Consider the following 17524-nt stretch of genomic DNA (forward strand, 5'->3'; position numbering starts at 1 on the left):
GCCCGCCGCGGGGCGGGGCGGCGGCGCGCGCAGGTCCCGGCGGGCCGCGCGGCGGCGCATGCGCGGGTCGGCGGGCGGCAGGGATGGCGTCGGGGTGCCGGATCGGGCCATCCGTCCTCAATAGTGACTTGGCGGCGCTGGGCGCCGAGTGCAGCCGCATGCTGGACTGCGGGGCTGACTACCTCCACCTGGATGTAATGGACGGGTAACGGCCGGGGGCGGGTGAGCTGGGTCGGGGCCGGGCCGGGCCGGGCCGGGAGTGCGGGCGGGCGGGCGGCCTGCACGCCCCGGCCCGGCCGGGTGTAACCTGCGGGCGGCCGGGCGGGTCTCTTTCTCCGGCCCCAAGGCACTTCGTCCCGAACATCACTTTCGGCCACCCCGTCGTGGAGAGCCTGCGCAAGCAGCTGGGCCAGGAGCCCTTCTTCGGTGAGTGGCGGCGGGCGGCCGGGCGGGCAGCGGGCCCCGGGCTGCGGCGCTTCGTCACGGCCCTGCACTCCGCTCCCCTCCTCTAGACATGCACATGATGGTGGCCAGGCCGGAGCAGTGGGTGAAACCAATGGCTGTCGCTGGCGCCAATCAGTACACCTTTCATCTGGAAGCGACCAGCAACCCAGGGGCCTTGATAAAAGACATTCGGGAGAACGGGATGAAGGTGAGGGGAGCCTGGGCGCGGAGTGGCACGCTGAACGGGCCCCTGTGTTTCTGGCAATGAAAACCCATCGCCGCAGTTTCAGGTAGTCAGAGATGGGCACACGCAGCCCTAAAGCTCTTTGTGCACAAAGTCAGTCTTCAATTTGAGTTTTAAAAAATAGGGAATCGTTATTTAAAGCAGCCTGTTCTTACTGCACTTACACAGACACGTAATTGTTTTCCTAGGAGTTTGTATCCAGCTCAAGCCGATCTCACCATGTTTGTGTCATCCTAAGGTGCACTTGGATTTGTCTTGCCTCTTCTGCAGGTTGGCTTGGCGATCAAGCCTGGCACTACAGTTGAGCACTTGGCACCTTGGGCCAATCAGATAGACATGGCTTTGGTGATGACGGTAGAACCCGGATTTGGAGGGCAGAAATTTATGGAAGACATGATGCCAAAGGTACACTAAGTTTCTTTTTCCTTACTTACTGAGTTTAAAGGTAGTTAGTAGCATGGAGTGTGGTGGTGTAGTGAGTAAACCTTGTCTGGGTGTGTAAGAAACTGTAAGTAACTGTAGCAGCTGAGTGCAGATCTCGGTGCCAACATTTTTACACTGTGTCTCAGGTTCAGTGGCTGAGGACACAGTTTCCCTCGTTGGATATTGAAGTGGATGGCGGAGTTGGGCCTGACACCATCCATAAGTGTGCAGAGGTAAGAGGCTGAAGCAGAGCAGCATTCTCGGTCACTGTGCTGAGAGACTTAATGGCCTCTTGGCAAATAAAGCTTAGGGGGAATTGTGTTTTGTCTGTTAGTTTTCAGAGGGAACAGTAAAGCAACACTTACCGAAATCTACTTGAGGTCTGCTCTTGTGCCTCTTTTGATAGCGGCTACTGAAGCCTGCCCTAAGCTCGAGAAGTTTTTTGTTTCTTGTATGTTTGGGTAAATAGGAGCAACGATGAAGAAATTACATACTTGGGGAAGAGCTGACTTTTCTGAACTTGCTGTGTGGTTGTAGTTAGAGCTGTGTTATGCTGTGTCCCACAGATTGCGCTTGTTTGCCCACCAGCCTAGAATTCACTACCTCCTTATGTGTTTTACAGCAGGAAAGAGCTTTAAGAAGCGGAGCTGTTCTGTGTTATTGAGTGGGTGTTTAATGTCTTTCAGGCAGGTGCAAATATGATTGTATCTGGCAGTGCTATTATGAAAAGCGCAGATCCAAGATCAGTGATCAATCTTCTAAGGAATGTGTGTTCAGAAGCAGCTCAAAAGCGCTGTCTGGATCGGTGAGACCTACCTGAGCAGTGTTCAAGAAGGCTCTATGCGTGCAGGAGAACCCATGATTCTTGTGCGTAAGGAAGGGCTGGATGAACGTTAATTATGGAAACTTGTTGCTGCTGAACAGAGGAATCATTCCTTCGCTGCAATGAAGCAAGCAGCAGTGAAGAACACTGGCTGTCTTTCAGGGTTGGAAATACAATGATTTGAACCTGTTGTGATTCTGTGGAGGCTCATTTTATGGCACGGCCTGTAATGCTGACTGGATTGAACTAAACTTCAGTCAGTGATTTGCTTGCTAGAAGAGTGTAGAATCACCACAAGCAACCTTTCTTGTGGAAGACTCTAATCAAACTGCCTTCTGCTGTCTGTATTTTTTCTTTTGATCAGTGCATTCCTACAAAACTTCTCTAATATTTGCATTAAACACCCCTCCCTTGGTGTGGTAAGTTTCCTTTAAGCCGAGTGTCAAAAATGAGTGCTTTTGGGAGTAAGTTGGGGAAAAAAGCAGTTTTAACAGAGCTAAAGAATCCCATAGATGCCAGAAATGTTTCTATGTTTTGCTTTTACTGCATAGAAGTACTTGACCTACATAAGTTAGGCATTAAACAAGTCAGTGCAACATCTTTACCTGGGTCACAAATTGGGACATACCCTCTCATTTACCTTTCAGATAGCCAGTTAAGACAGCTGTGTCTGAAATTCCTGGAAGTGACAGGATTCCATGGAAGAATGTCACTTTAAAACCCTACAGATAGTTAAGAAACTTTACCTTGACCCACAGCCTCCTTCATTTGTGCATATGCCTGAGCAAATGATTAAGATGGTGACATATAGGAACGTTACCTCCTGAAGCGATTTCAGCGTATGTAGGTTGAAATGCACTGTATGGAGATGGCTCTGTAAAACGGCTTAAAGCTCCTCTCGGCTGCAAAGCCAAATTGTTCTCATACCTTCCATTTGCCTGAGCTGACTTCACAGCCTGGCCTGCCTGCACATGTGAAAGGTGAGTGTTACAGCCCACCAGAGGAGGATCTGAGCAGGTTGTTTTAGATAGACCTACCACCCTTGGCACTAATTAGTATTGCCAACTCCTTTAATACTTCATGGTGTTCTGCATGGTATTTTTCCCTTTAAGTTGTAATTACAGGAGGGTTGCAAACAGGCTGGTGCCCCAGGGGAACCAGCTGGAAGGCTCAACAGCCGTGGCTAGTCGATTTCCACGAGGCCAAAGTCTAATCAGTTGTCCTTGCAGCAAAGCTGGGCATGCGTCCCCTACGAAATGCTAGGGCAGTGGTAGGGCTGATGCACCCCCGCCCTTCTTCTCAGCCCAGGACCTGCGAGGTGTCCACAGCATGGCCTCTGCTTAGTGGCCATGGGAGGAGACGGCTGTGGTACAGTGTGTGTTGCTGCTGTTGTTAAGGAGGAGGAGCTAGGGCTAGTTCAAACGGTCTATAGCCAAGTGTCTGAAATGGCAACGACTAGTTTTTCCTGTGTGGTTAACTGTGGTTTAGGTGAACAAATGCCTTTGCTTCCTGTTTCCACTTGCAACCCCATCTGAGAACTAGCAAAAGACAAATGGAGTCATCTGGACCTACTGCACTGAAAACATCTTTCAGAAGAGGTTTGCCAAAAGAAAGCTTGGCCGGGAAAAGGAATAGTCCAAATGGCTGTTAGATGTGTCAAAGCAGCTTATTCGTACTTCTGGAAAGAACCTGTGTAGACTGTAACATAGTGTGCATAGAGAAACAGTCATGGCTCTCGTATCTAAAATGCAGGCCAAGCAGCCACAAAGTGGCTATGAAAATGTTAGTTTAGGATGTGGAAGTGTGGCTTCTCATGCTGTTGAATGCAGTAGCACAACAGCTGTAGTATCCTTGCCTCCTGCAGTTGACCTTAAGCTGGGCTGAAACTAATCAAACTATTTCTGCTTTTTTTTTTCCAGTTAATTTGCAGGGAGAACACAGATGTCCCAAAGTCATGCTAGTTAATTGACAGTACTGTGCTTTGTTCTGAGCGTGGAACCATACAGTATGGTTTCTTTAATAGGTTGTAGTCACTTTGTCATCATTTTAAATCTGGTAGTTTGCAAGTCCATTGACTCTCAGGTTAGGAATATTGTGGGAGAAAGAAACTGCACGCACAGTAAAATTACTCAGTTGATTCTTTCCATCTAAATCCCACCCAGGTGGCTTTATGCATCTGGCTACTACTGCAGCAGCTTTTTACACATCTAAGGTTAAATCTATTAGTGACAACAGAGCGTTTATGGAAGTAACAGTAATGATACTTGTTCTTTTAATGCTTAAGACCGTTCCAGGTTCTTGCCTCTACACGTTAACCAAAGTAATCTGTTAGACTTTATTTAGGCCTGCCCTCCTGTACTTGATAACGTAACCCCACAGCAGAAGCACCACAGCTGCAGGACTTGAACTGAACACTGATGTGAAAACCCAGAGCTGCTTGCATGGTATCCATGGGGCCAAATAAACCCCAGGACTGTTAGATGTTGCAATACATTGATAAAGCAAAGTTTCAGCAACAAGGTAGTGCACAGTCTGGTAATAATTATATTAAGTAACATGATTTAGAGTGGTCCAGGTTGATGTGACAGAGCAAAGGCTCTGCCTGCACTGGAAAACAGGATAAAAGAAACCGATATAGCCGAGTAAGGCTGGGCTTGGACATGTGCTCCACAGGGTGGTACAGCGCACATCCCTGAGCAAGACAACAAAAAAACACCTGCAGTAGACATACACACACAGAGTGTAACTTTAATAGGGCTTAGAAGTTGGTACTTGTACTTGCATTCTGTTAAGGTCCTGGATGCAAGGATGAAGCATTTAAACCCTTACAGCAGCAGGGAGCAGAATGTAAGTGACCTTAAAAATGTCTCAATTGAAAATCGTAAACAAAGTGCAAGGGAAATGCGTTCTTTGCAAAGCTGCAACACCCCAGTTTGGTGTATGGGGGGGGCCTTGCTGCATTATGTTTAAAAGTTGGTATTTCACATTTCATACCTTCAGCCACAAAACATGAGGAGCAGTGCTGACAGCTGTTTTCATAGCTTAACAGCCCAAAGACAAACAGGGTGTTTTTGTTTTCCCCTTTCCCGTTGTTTAAAACTTTGAAAAGGAAAGAAAAATAAGCACTGGGTTTCTCACACAGTTTATGGCTTCAGGCATGAGGCTGTCTCTGAGCTCTCAGCCCACTCCCACCACCAGCAGCTCCCTCACAACCCCAACATTCATGCAAAACCTGAACTGTCCAGAGGTGGGAGTCCAGCTCTGCAGGGACAAGGGCTTGCAGGCAGTAAATGAGAGTACTAGTGCCAATTCCAGCTGCATACAGCACAGGGAAAGAAGATGAAAGGATGGGAATGGTCCTGTGACCAAGTTCAATTAAGCCAGTTTTCTAACCTTGTCCCAGTAGTGGAACGAGGCTACTGAAAAATCGGGCGCCTGCCTGGAGCAAAGACGCACAGAGTAGATCCAGAAAGGATACTGCTCAGTTGTACTTCTGTGCTTCGCCCTCTTGCAGCATTTTTACTGACAGCACAGTTCATCATTAGGAAAAAGTGTCACATTGCACCAGTTAGGATAAATGCTTTGCTGTGACCTGCGGTTGTTCTGGCCAGCTTTGTACAAAACTTCCACAGCTCTTGAGCGGAGTCTGTGTGTATCTGTCTCGGGAGCATGTACAATTGCTGACAATCGCTCATGCAGGTTGCCAGGTGCGCGATGTCAGTCCCATTCAGGTCTGCAGAGTCATGACAACACCCTTTACACTTGGCAACCTGACTTCCTCTTTACGCCCTGTTTCAGGGACCCATTCACCGGCAGCTTCAGTGATCACCAGGATCAGTTCAGCTACTGTCCAGGCTGATGACTACAGTATATACATCCACAGTGCCTGGTCTGCTGCAAGAAGGTGGCAAATGATGAGAGGTGCTGTGGGTGAGGAGCAGCCTGGAGGTTCCCGAAAAGTGTCTCGCTCACTATGTGCACACAGCGTTCCCCATCTGCACCTGCCAGATGAAAGGCTGCTGGAGGTAGGCAGGTGACGTGGGAAAAGCCAATGGAGCCTGTTCTTGGTCACCCCTCCTCCCTGGCCTGTGCCTGCCACACTTGCACAGGCCCGTCACCTGATGGCAGAAGCCTGCGCACCACCACCACTTGTGGAGCAGCCCTCTGGGGAGGAAGTAATACTTGGGCACAGTTTGGCTGTGTAATTGCTCAGGTGGCTCTGTGTCAAGGCAGCTGCAGTTTGCTGGCACAGGTCTACCCAGCTGAGGGGCAGATGTGGAGAAAAGACTTCTGATGGTGGTGGGGCAAGGTTATGACCAAACAGACATTTTTTATAGTTTCTACAGGGATCTTGTTTTTTTCCAGTCTCCTGGCTACGCGGCCTTTCTTTGGCTGGCCTTTTGATAGCTGCCTTGTGAGGCGCTAGCTGGTTCCCACAATGGCTGACAAGAACATCTGAAGAAGGGACAAAGAAAGCGTGCTTACCCTTGCTCATATCAATGACCAGTTTGTGCAGCCCCTGCAGCTGGCAAGGTAACAAGCAGCTGCTGTGGGCCAGCACACTGGAGACTGACCCAAAAGCAACACAATGCTTCAACAGGACACCACAACTGAGAACTGAATAGCAGTGCAGGAACAGCTTCACAGTCTGCTGGGCTGACCAAACTTGTTAATCCAGCTCCTTTTTGGCCTCATTTTAACACCCTTCCCACCCCCCCGCCCCCAGTCGAGAAAAACACTCTCCTCTTGCTCCTTCCTGTAAAATGCTGCACTGTGTTTCCATTTCCTGACCAGGTGGCTAGCCAGCTGGTTTACTTGGTTCTGTACCATCTCTTAAACTGCATAAGCTCCTCCTGCTGCCCAGGGATCAGACAGAGCAGGAAGCCCTGACCTTACAGCAAAGCTGGGTGAGAGCTGGTTGGATCAGGCGTTTCAATGAATGGATACAGGTATGGAAAAGACCTGCAAAGCATTTGAGACATGTAACTTTCAGAAACCTTTCCCGGCAGCAGATGCACATGCAGGACAAGAGGGCTGGAACAATCTCCCTCTGTATTCAGACACCAGGGGACCTCAGCCTCACAGCACCGGTGCAGCTTCAGTACCACAGCAAAGCTTAGTGCCACTGCCACCTCAGTGTGTTTGCAAAGCCGTTCTTGGGCCAGGCAGGTCTCTGTGCCAACAGAAAGCATTACTACCATTTCTTCACTTCTAAAAGGCCATCAAATTCAGACTATATACAACATATATAGAAATAGCTTTTAATTAAAAAACAAACCTTGCATCAAAGATTATTGTATCAGACATTGAGCCAAGATTCAAGTTTAAGACAAACCAGTGTTAAAAAAAGTGTTTAAAAAAATAATCAGGATGTGCAATAAACTACAATGTAGCAATAGGTTGTAGTGTTGAAACTTTACTGTTTTCAGATGCCCAGTGTATAATTCCTGTCATTCTGACAAAAAAAAACAACCAAACAAAAAGTCACTAAAACTGGGTCATCTGTACAGTGCCATTCCAGATACTACATGTGGAAGAAAATTTTGCACAAAACCAGAGACTCCTATAAAATTGCCTTCAACTGTCCTACACAGAAAAAATTCCTGTTGATTGATGATACCTACATTCACTGTTTTATCTTTTTTAATACCTCCTGGGATTGCAGATATGTTCCAAACTATACTAGTTAGATGCAAGTTTAAACAACTTGCTTTTGTTTCCTCACCGCGAACTCGTTGGGAAATTAAAAATCTATCTGGAATCACAATGGAAAACTTTGGGGCTTTTTTCTTTATTTGCCTTCTAGATATCAATCATCTTTTCAGCTAGTCACCAAATGTTGGCAAACTTATGAGACTCTCACAAGGCACTGTACAGGAATTTGAACAAGACTTTAACATATTAAAGCATAATATTATGAGCCTCATTAGCTACTGAAGAACTAAGGAAGTAAGATGACCCAAAACACAATCTCCAAAGAGCTGCAGCACTGATTTGACTTGACTCCTCTTTCCTTCCGTTTCTCTATACCCACGCAACTGAAGCAGAAACGCTACTTTCCAAGTGGCAGGTATACTGACTATTGAAATGCAGTGGTCTATTTCTATCTTATTGCTTGAGGACATCTATGTGAAACATGCCCTGGCGCTACTGATTTTAAGCTAGATGCTAGGCTTCCAGAACGCCTGGTTTGAAACTCCTCGTTCTCAGCTACCCTTATCTGACACATATGGGTTACAGACATGCATTTAGAGAGGCAGATTTTTGCCCCATGGTCATGCCACACAGAAAAATAATCTGAGGCTATCGCTTCTCCCCACTATTTTTTCAAGTAGTTTTTCTGTGTTCAGTTGAAGGCGTTGGTTAAGGTAGACAGCATATTCTGCTGCACCAGACTCCACTAGAACCAGAAATGCATTCAAAAACAAACAAAACAGAAAATGATGATTATTAACAAATGTGGCAATATGACAACAGAAAGTGAATGGTGCCAGCAATTTATGTGCGCCCACTCCTGACACTGGGAATATTAGACTTCCAGCTTGAAATAATTACTTTCTCTTGGGGTTCAGGAAGAAGAAAGTGTTGTCTTTGGGATTTATCCTGCCTGTTACAAAGCAAGAAAGAAAATATATTATATGCAGCTAACATACAGGTTTTGAATTGTGCTGTCGTACGCTGTGTGAACAAGAGAGATTTTACCTTACACTTTTCTCCACCTTAATTGGCTTTCTTAATGAACCACATTATTCCCTGTCACCTTTGTTTTCTTGTATTGTTCATTCCCAGGCAAATATTTTCACAGTCTTCTGACTCTTCGGTAGATTGTTTTCTTGGTGGATGGCCATTGTCTGGCAAACCAATGGGTGTGCACGAAGTACAGAGAGAGTCGCTGGGAAAAGCTGCACTTGACATTTCAGTCTGATTCATTATTTGATCTTGGCACAGTAAAGCTTCTACCTCTTCATCTTTTAGTGGAAAAACTCGAAGTTCCCACAGCCCAGACTGAAAGGAATCAGAAGGGTAGGAGTGAGGGTGAAAAAAAGAGAAGAGGGGAGAAAGGGATTTCAGTTGATTCTGAACTGATTAGCTATGTGCAGAATGATCTGCTATCAAGTAACAAATGAGTCTTTCTTTACAATGTTTGCAGGGCTCTTCAGATAAAGAATATGACGCTGCTAGGCACCAGCTGTCAATATAAGCTGGCTTCTTACAATTTTGAACTAGTAACAGAGCTACAACTGAACAGGCACAGTACAGGAAGGGGGAAGCTCTTTTCCAGGGTGCCAGACCATCAGGATACCTGACATCATAACAGTCAGCCCCATCTGGAACCTTGGCCAACATCCCTGAGAAAAGATCCATCATCCCAGAACCCAGGCCTGCCATACTTTGCTCTAAAACACGTGCCGTGTGTGCTGCGCAATGAAACTTTTACCTGTTGACAAATCTTGGGCTTAATTCATAAAGCAGAGCAATCTAGTTCCAAACAGGAGTGCTACTCTCAGTCTACATAAACTGAGGCGACAGCCTGAGGTTCTAATCCATGAGATGGGAGAATATGTTCAGGTTCTTTGTTTCAGGTTAGAGATAGTGGTCACTGGAGACCTGACCAGACCCGGAAGCTACTGGCAGCACCCACCTTCGCTTCCTGGCTCTCTCTGCAGAGTTGTGCAATCCCTGAACAAACAGAACTGTGGGCTTCCGAAGTCAAGTTGGGAACAGGTTCAGCAGCACAATGCAGCGAGGCACAGGAGCTGCCGTGGTGATCTTTCTGCACCAAATCTTGGCTGTGTCGTCCGTCAGCATTTTTGCTGTAAGATCTAGTGCAGGATAAGAGACGAGTCTTAAGAGCTAACCCCTGCCATTTCACATCACCAGAAACAGTTCAGATCTTCTTTTCAAAGCGTTCAGTTTCTCCATACATGCTACCTGCATTCTACTTATTTAAATCAAAGAGCAGATGAAAACACACGTGGTTCTTGACAACCTCACTGTCACAAGCCAAAGCAAAGAGTGCTATGTGGAGAAGCCAACTGGATAAACCAGGGCTAGAATAGGCACACTCTGGCAGCAAAATGGCTGGTCCCAATCCTGCGCCTTGCTCCGCATGCTCACCAGAACGGTAATTTTGGACAGAAGTCAGTAAGCTGGGGCTGTTCCCACTTGGGGGAAGATGGCATAATTTGCAGGAGCCTGTGGAGTCCGAACTGCACTGTCAGCAGACTGTGCCAATGCAACTCGAGAAGAAACAGCAGGTCCTTGAGCTCCCCCTTCCCACCTCTACTCTGGACTTAGCTCCAAAGCAGTCAAAATAATTTAGTAAAATTAAAAATTTTGACCTCGACTTTAATGCCAATTTGAACTAGATATAAAATAATGGCATGCATCTTAAATGCCAGGTGGAAGTCTGACCTTGCTCATGTCAATGGGCAGTTTTACTTCTGAATTCAAATAGCACTAAGATTTCACCATGGAGTTCACAGAGTTTCAAAATTCAGGGTACATATAGAACTTGTATTTTTCAGTACACTTTCTGAAGCTTTTTTATGTTCAAAATAGCTTAAAATAGAATTCCTTACTATGGTTTATCTCTGAATTTATCCTGCATTATAAAAACTATCCTTGCATATATATTCATAGGGTCATCGTTCACTTGCAGCCAAGAGTAGACACAAGGATATGATAAACAGCAGAAAAAGTAATCTCAGCATTTATATGATGCTTTTTGTCCTGGCAAATTCTGAAAGTGATTTATAGGAATAATTTTCCCAGAGCCAAACTGCAGTTACAGCTTTATGATGTTTGTTCTTATATGCACTACTTTTTGCAAGATTTTTAGGGGTTATAATTAAAGCTGATGAGCTTTGCACCAGACAGCAAGCCTGTGATAATTAAACTTTCTCACACAATGACTTTTCTAAGCATAAGGTCCCTGGCACAGCCCAGGACCCTTCAGTAACATGTCTGTGAATGCAGTGGACTTTCATCTAAGTCAAGTGAGTGAAGAAGGGCTCATGTTACGCTCAGTGGCTAAAGTCATAACTGGGAGTGCCACAAACCACCAGAGCTGTGTTCAGTATGGGAGTAGGATTTTTATTCACTGATAGCAGGTCACTAACATGCTTAAATTTCTGTAAGTATGCATGCTTCAGAACTGCACGGCCTTCCCTTTCCAGCCACAAAACCAAACACACCCAGTACTGTCCCTGACAAGTTAATTAACGAGGAGTGCCCTCATTTTAAAAGTTCCCTGTGACAGCATTTCTGAAACTGCTGCACCAACAGCCGACACCAGTGGTTCAATAGGAATGCTCTTATCAAAGTCAATACACCTGCCTGCTATTCCTTTTGGGCCAGCGGCTCTGCTCCCACAGTGACCACCTTGCTCTCTCTCTTTTTTCATATTTTGTATGACGTAAGGAAAAAACTTCATCTGACAGATCTTCTACCTGTAACGAAATACAGGGATAGCTGCTGCCATAATTATGAACATCACTAGAAACAAAGGCAGCCAATATTTTATATAATTCTTCACCAAAGAAGAGGAGGCAACACAATGCATGCTTGCAGTACAAAGGCACATCAAAATAAATGCATTACACTCTCACTAGAGCTCTAGTATATGGGATGCTGTCACTTTCACTTTATTCCTTTACATGTCTGGATGATCTGAATGGATATACAAATTACAACCCCCCACGCAAAACATTTTTCTCTATGGTGAGAGACAGAAAATTAAGAGGACAAGTATTCATTTGCAAATCAAGGCAGTATTAAAAGCACATAATAAAGACAAACAAAAATTCCAGGAGTTTCCAGAGACTGCTTTAGGAGGCTGAGAGGCAGCAGGATTTGCCAGGTGCTCTTTAAGCACAGAGAAATAGGTCTGAGATCACCAAGGACTTCAGTAGCTCCAGACTGAGAGGAACTCGGCAAACCTGAGGTGCCGCATTCCTGCTACAAAACCAAGCAGAAAATGGCTTCTGCTTTGAAGAGACTATTCCTTAGCAAATGATTTGCATGACCCTGGTACAGCTTAAAAAGGGCTCTAATGTGATTACTTTAACTGCTCGTAGTCAGACGAGGCAGCTTTTTAGGTAAAACTCTTCAGCTGTAGCTATCACATCTGACCTTCACTTTGAAACAGCCATCTTCGTTTTTCTGTTGGCAGCACACCAGAAGTTTGCTCCCTGGACACAGCTAGGCAAAGAGCACTTTGCTGCCCTTCCCCCTCACCCCCCAGAAGGCAGGGTGAGCTCTTGGCTGGACCCCTCCAGCACAGCTCAGAGTTATTTCAAAGTGCTCCAAACCATTCAAACTGTTCAAAGTTCACCTAAAAAGCTAATGTTGGCCAGTGCATACATGTGCTGCAGCCATGAATTTCATGCCAGCCACTCCCAACTTAAAAGCAGAGAAATTCTAGGAAAGAACAATTCTTGGTCATAGGAGCTGTGAAGCTGCACCTCCAGATCAGTCCTGGACAAGAATTATACCAATAATCGGGGTTCACAGAACAGAAATAAAATTTTTCCTATAAAGCAAAATCCTCAGTGGTGTTATACAAGTAACATCATTTATCTTCCGACTGAGTCTGCTAAAATACAGAACTAAATGCAGAGTCTTCACTGCAGTACCAGATAGAGCCATACAACACAGGTTACACTGTCAGCTGGAAGTACTCCACTCCAGCCAACTAACGACCCTGAGGTTTTCTGCAGAAGTCATTCTTTGTACCGAGTCTTGCAGCAGTGAGGTAGTTCATGACCATTCTGGGTACAAATGCAAAATACTACAATGCATTTATGCTGCTGTAAGCATACCTGGTAGTGGCACTCAGCTTGCCAGAGAGCACATTTCAAACCTACTGGCTGGTCACGAACTACAGCCCCACAATGAATTTCAATTGGGCAAATGAAAAGCATCCCAAAGACTTCAGCACGATCTGCATCGGCCACAGGACCTGGAACTGTAGCTGCCTGGTTCCTGCTCACCCCAGCACTCAGCAGGAACCTTCAGACAAACAGGCCTGCTTTGTTTGCCCATCTCATGACTGCTTTTCGAAGACTCCTCGTTGCTTTTATTTATTTATATTAAACACAAACCACTTTGTTAGCTGCTGGTTTCCTTTCATGCAAGCCAACTTAATGGGTTTCCTCCTCTCTCTGGAATTCACCAGCTCTGTCACTTGGATGGCATTGGTATGGGGCTCCAGTTCAGATTCTGTCTTTTCAAGGTCAATGATGTATAGCGTGAAAGTGAGAATTTTATGAACTACAAAAGTGCTATTCCCTCAGGGAAAATACAGGATTTTTCTGTGTGCTCAGATTTCCTTTGAAGTGGAAACAAAAGAAAATTTTGAAAGAAAAACTTAAGACTTTGAAAATACTTTTCTTAGCAAATTGCCAAAACTTTTCATGCTGGGAAGAAACTTCATTTTTAACAAGCTTCCTTTCAAAAATCAAAGTCCACGTTCCTCTGCACGCAAAGAGTATTGAAAAATATAGAAATAAGCCTTACTGTTCTTTTTCCATAGCTGATGATATAGCAGATTTACCTACTCGTTTATTTAAAATGAGTTTTACCCTACTCCATTGAAGACTAACAAGTAATACATTTTCTTACTTAAAAATTGCTCTTTATTCTGTGGATAAAATCACACTGCATCAGAGTAAAAGGTCTCCACTTGGTTCAGTACAGCCTCTGCCCTCTCCAGCTTTGTAACACTTTATATATTTCCTCTACCAACTTTAGGTTAATTTAAAGTTGCCATAACTGGAGAAATTTGTTATTTTTTTTTCCCCGCTAAGGTTAGTTTGAAAGAGGACAAAAGCCATGAAAACACTTATGCAAAACTAATTACACACAGAATTATTCCAAAGTATTTCTCACTACTAAAACAACTACAAAATAAACTTGAACATTACTTTACGACCATGCCTTGCCAGAAACTTTAACCTGGACAAAACAAATTAAAACCAAAATAAAACAGGAAAACCTGCACCACACCCTCCCATGCCTTAAAGCAGTAACAAACTGCAAATTCATACGTGCAAACCAGGAAACTCAAACACTGTGTTTCCGAAAACTAAGTATTTTTAGAGCAAGTAATAGAGTAGACACAGACAGCAGATTAACTTTTGCACTGCCCAACTGCTACGTTTGTCAAAATTTCCAGAAACAAGAATTAGGCACCCCATAAAGGTAAGCTTTTTGTACGCGAATAAAGGCACAGTGAATAGGCTTGATTTTCAGAAAGTACTGAATTCCCATCCTTGGCAGCATGGGTCCTGTAGAAAATGACAAATCTGGGACCCCACATTTTTTTGTAACTTGTTGAAACTTTGGATGCAAGTCTATTGCATGGGTACAAGTTGTTAGACTGAAAGCCTTTAAATGAAGAAAAGAGAGAAGAAAAAAAAAAAGGGTGGGGAGGGAGAGGGAAAGATGTCAAGTGGAAGAAAGCCCTAACTGCTGGTTGACACAAGGACAACTCCAGAAGTTTTACATTTAGCCATGCAGAAAATACGCAGAAAAGAAACTATTACACAGTACCACCACAGGCTGCTACGCAGCAGAAAGCACAGGAAAAGCTTACTTTATATAAAAGCAGAAAGTACATTTTGCCCTCTCTTGTCCTTCACGAATTATCTACTGAAGCTTGCCTTGATTTCAGTACAAGGAACGATTTCAAGAATGTCAGAGTATCATTGGAGAAAGGTAATGCTGCTGTTTTCTCCTGTATTTTTTCAAGCTTGCTCAGTAACAAATCTAACTCACCCTAAAACCTAAAGCAAGGAAGTGGAAGAATTATGATCAGACAACCACGTTTTCTCAGTACTCTGAAAAACATCCAAAGCAATTAACATGATGCCAAAAGAAAGGGGGAAAATTGGCAAACGATGATTTAGACAAACAAGATCTTTAGAATTTTTCTGTCTGACATCTCTTCCCTCTCATTCTACCCAGCAGCTGACAGACAATATAGAAGCAGTGGACCACAGCAGGAGGCAAAGCTGCTTTACTATTAACTCAAGTTATTTCCTGGCCAAAGGATGAATAATACAGGATCAACTAGTCACGCCAAATACAAATGTATTGGGAGGACTACTAAACAAGTGATTAGCCCATGAGCTTCGCAGAGAGATACGTTGAAGTCCCGTCAGCAAAATAAGCTAGAAGTATGTAAGGCAAGTCATCTGTACGGGATCTGAAATCTAAACAAGAAATCCACAAAGCCATCCAAGCAAGTCCCTTGAAGCCCTGAAGGCAAACCACTGTTGAAATTCTCTTTTTTTCTCAACAGATACCAGGACAAAGAGAGAGCAATGAACAGTACATTCTCAAGGGACAGTGAGCCCTTGCTGGCTTATTAGTTATTCTCCAAATGGTTTAATTAAATGTCCTTGCAGGACAGTGTATGTAATTCGACCTTCTCACTACAAAAGATCAGGCATGCTTCCTGCTAGCAGAGACAGTACCAAACCAAAAGGTGGTGGTGGAGGTGACATATCTCTGGCCACCAGATTTCACAAGAATTTCCCAAGTGCATGAGAAAAGGCACTTTTCAAGAGTAAGGTTTGCTCTTCCTTCCATTCCAAGAATACAGTTCCAAGTAAGCGCAACTATAACCAGGTAGGGACCTGAGACCATGATGTTCTCTCAAAGGCAAGGTTCATTTCCATGGATCAGGCAACTACAGATCTAGTAAAACTCTGAGGAAGCTAGCACCTTTGTGGAGAGTGTATTTTCTACCCCAAAGGAATGGCGTAATGATTGTTTACTGTGTTTAGCATAACCTTCTATACTGCTATCCAAACGCAATCTTTTTCTTCTACTAAGGCATTTAAACCCTTGTTGTAGAGATTCTCTGAAAAAAGAGCTCAAGAACAGATATTGTGGATGAAGGTATGAATACAAGTCCTACATTACAACAGTTGATAGTGCCCCGTAGCAGAGGCTGGAGGGAGACTAGAGAGGTCCAACGGACAGTAAAACTGGCAGGTTTCTGGAAAAGGAGACACAACAAGATTGGAAGGACAGAAAACCAGCCTAGAGACCTGCTAGTACACAGGAAACGCCTTGAAGCCCTGATTAGGGGAGAAAGGAGTCCCCAGCTGCAAAGCCCACGGACATTCCCTGGAAGAAAAACGTAGACTCCCATGTCTGGAGGAAGCAACAGTAGCACACGATGTGCAAACCTAGTTCAAGAGGCAAGCAGGAAATGCTGAAGGTTACATTGTTCCTGACAAAGCAGAAAGGAAAAAAGTTTGCTCCCAGCAAGAGGGTTGCAGGAAAAAGAACACTGAGAAGAAAACTGAGGAAAAACCTGCTGGGCCCACAGGCAAAATAGCCAGTTACCTCCTGAAGAGACACAGGCCATGTGAACTGGCCATCAAACAAGAGGATGAGAGAGAAAGACAGCGGTTATAGCACAGGTGGCCCCGATGAGACAGTTGCACTGGGAGACCCAGCATCACGATGCCCAGGAGCAGGGGAGGCAGAGGCCTGACCAAAGAGACCCTCTGGGGGCACTGACTGCGCCAGCATCAAGGCACAGAAGAGCCAAATGAAGAAGTGAACAATGATTATTAATGGAGATAGTCACATTTCTGTCATCCACCACAGGGTCAAGTAGGTTGGGATAAGACACAATCTGACAGATAATACTCTATTTTTGAAATGTGAAACTTACCAGGATTTGCATGAAGTCAGTGACTTTGGAAAATATATACTAATTATCCCAATTATATATTATACCTAATGTAATTAAAAACTGATGGTTTAATTAAAATACAGCCTACCTCTTCTTCATCAGTACGAGATCTTTCTAAAGGTTGAAATTCAACAACTCTCCAGCTAGAAACGAAACAAGAAAAGTCAAATTAATTTACCTATGTGCTGTTTCATTATTTCGGCAGTAGAGACAACTCTTCTTTCTACACTATATTGTTAGTTACTCCTTCTTCAACACTGCTTGTGCTTCAAAATTTATTTCAAATAAAATAATTTCAGATTTAAGGTGCTGATACCAGATGCCTGAAATTTAGATTTTCCTTTCCCAACCCAGTATCTAACCTTTCTTTTCCCAAGTCAGTCTTTAAGTTATCCAGTAGAGTCTTAATAACATTATTAGACTGAAAGACAATATAAAAGCAAATACAAATTAGAGATTTAAAATATGGAACCACTGCATTTAGCCATTTCATGCAATTTGCTAGTAAGCCACTGAATTACAGCACAGGAGATCAACTACCCTGACAATCTAAAGATTTTTCTTTTTTTTGGGGGGGGGGAAGAATCTAGAATAGTGAATTATAGGATTACACTGTATGGAAAAAATTAAGCTTATTCTACTGTATCAGAATGGATAAATTTTAAAAATATATGCTAAAACCATTTCTGTTTACTTCAGTGAAAATAGTTAAGTATTTTCTTATGAACCGTAACACATAAAAGACAGCAACCTCTAAATTCAGAGCATGTCAGCCTTATGGAAGATTTGAGGCCACAAACATGACTACAATTACGATGATATAAACACACTTCTTTTTCTAGCCAGTCTGTGCATCTGCCACCTCTCTGTGTGT

At 44.1% G+C, this 17524-nt stretch overlaps 2 protein-coding genes across 14 annotated transcripts in view; one reads left to right on the forward strand and one right to left on the reverse strand.

Moving 5' to 3' along the window:
• Positions 1-43: 43 nt before the first annotated feature.
• Positions 44-16745, forward strand: RPE (ribulose-5-phosphate-3-epimerase). Of its 4 annotated transcripts, none has more exons than XM_075429943.1 (6): positions 44-205; positions 347-426; positions 513-652; positions 959-1093; positions 1258-1344; positions 14904-16745. In XM_075429943.1, exons 1-6 carry the CDS (start codon positions 84-86, stop codon positions 14991-14993), a joined length of 654 nt encoding a protein of 217 aa, XP_075286058.1. In that variant the 5' UTR covers positions 44-83; the 3' UTR covers positions 14994-16745. The 4 variants fall into 4 exon arrangements, with proteins under 4 accessions (XP_075286058.1, XP_075286059.1, XP_075286057.1 ...); XM_075429944.1 differs by having other exon boundaries at positions 14907-16745; XM_075429942.1 differs by lacking the exon at positions 14904-16745 and adding an exon at positions 1798-2368.
• KANSL1L (KAT8 regulatory NSL complex subunit 1 like) overlaps positions 7164-17524 on the reverse strand; it is a 61524-nt gene continuing 51163 nt past the window's right edge. For 7 of the 10 annotated variants that reach the window (XM_075429934.1, XM_075429940.1, XM_075429935.1 and 4 more), the window contains 4 exons: positions 16739-16793; positions 11274-11386; positions 9577-9757; positions 7164-8939 (listed from right to left, as the gene is read on the reverse strand). In XM_075429934.1, coding sequence (XP_075286049.1) covers positions 8691-8939; positions 9577-9757; positions 11274-11386; positions 16739-16793 — 598 coding nt within the window. In that variant the 3' untranslated portion in view covers positions 7164-8690. Of the gene's footprint in view, positions 8940-9576; positions 9758-9833; positions 11387-16738; positions 16794-17524 lie in introns of those variants that run through there. The other 3 variants (XR_012764998.1, XM_075429938.1, XM_075429941.1) reach the window with 3 other exon arrangements.

This window comes from Opisthocomus hoazin, chromosome 9 (genome assembly GCF_030867145.1).
Source record: "Opisthocomus hoazin isolate bOpiHoa1 chromosome 9, bOpiHoa1.hap1, whole genome shotgun sequence".
Taxonomy (NCBI): domain Eukaryota; kingdom Metazoa; phylum Chordata; class Aves; order Opisthocomiformes; family Opisthocomidae; genus Opisthocomus; species Opisthocomus hoazin.

Coding starts and splice junctions, on each gene's coding strand:
- RPE (XM_075429942.1), top strand. CDS start 84: ATGGCGTCGGGGTGCCGGATCGGGCCATCCGTCCTCAATAGTGACTTG. Junction 653..958: donor TTCGGGAGAACGGGATGAAG/GTGAGGGGAGCC, acceptor CCTCTTCTGCAG/GTTGGCTTGGCGATCAAGCC. Junction 1,094..1,257: donor TGGAAGACATGATGCCAAAG/GTACACTAAGTT, acceptor ACTGTGTCTCAG/GTTCAGTGGCTGAGGACACA.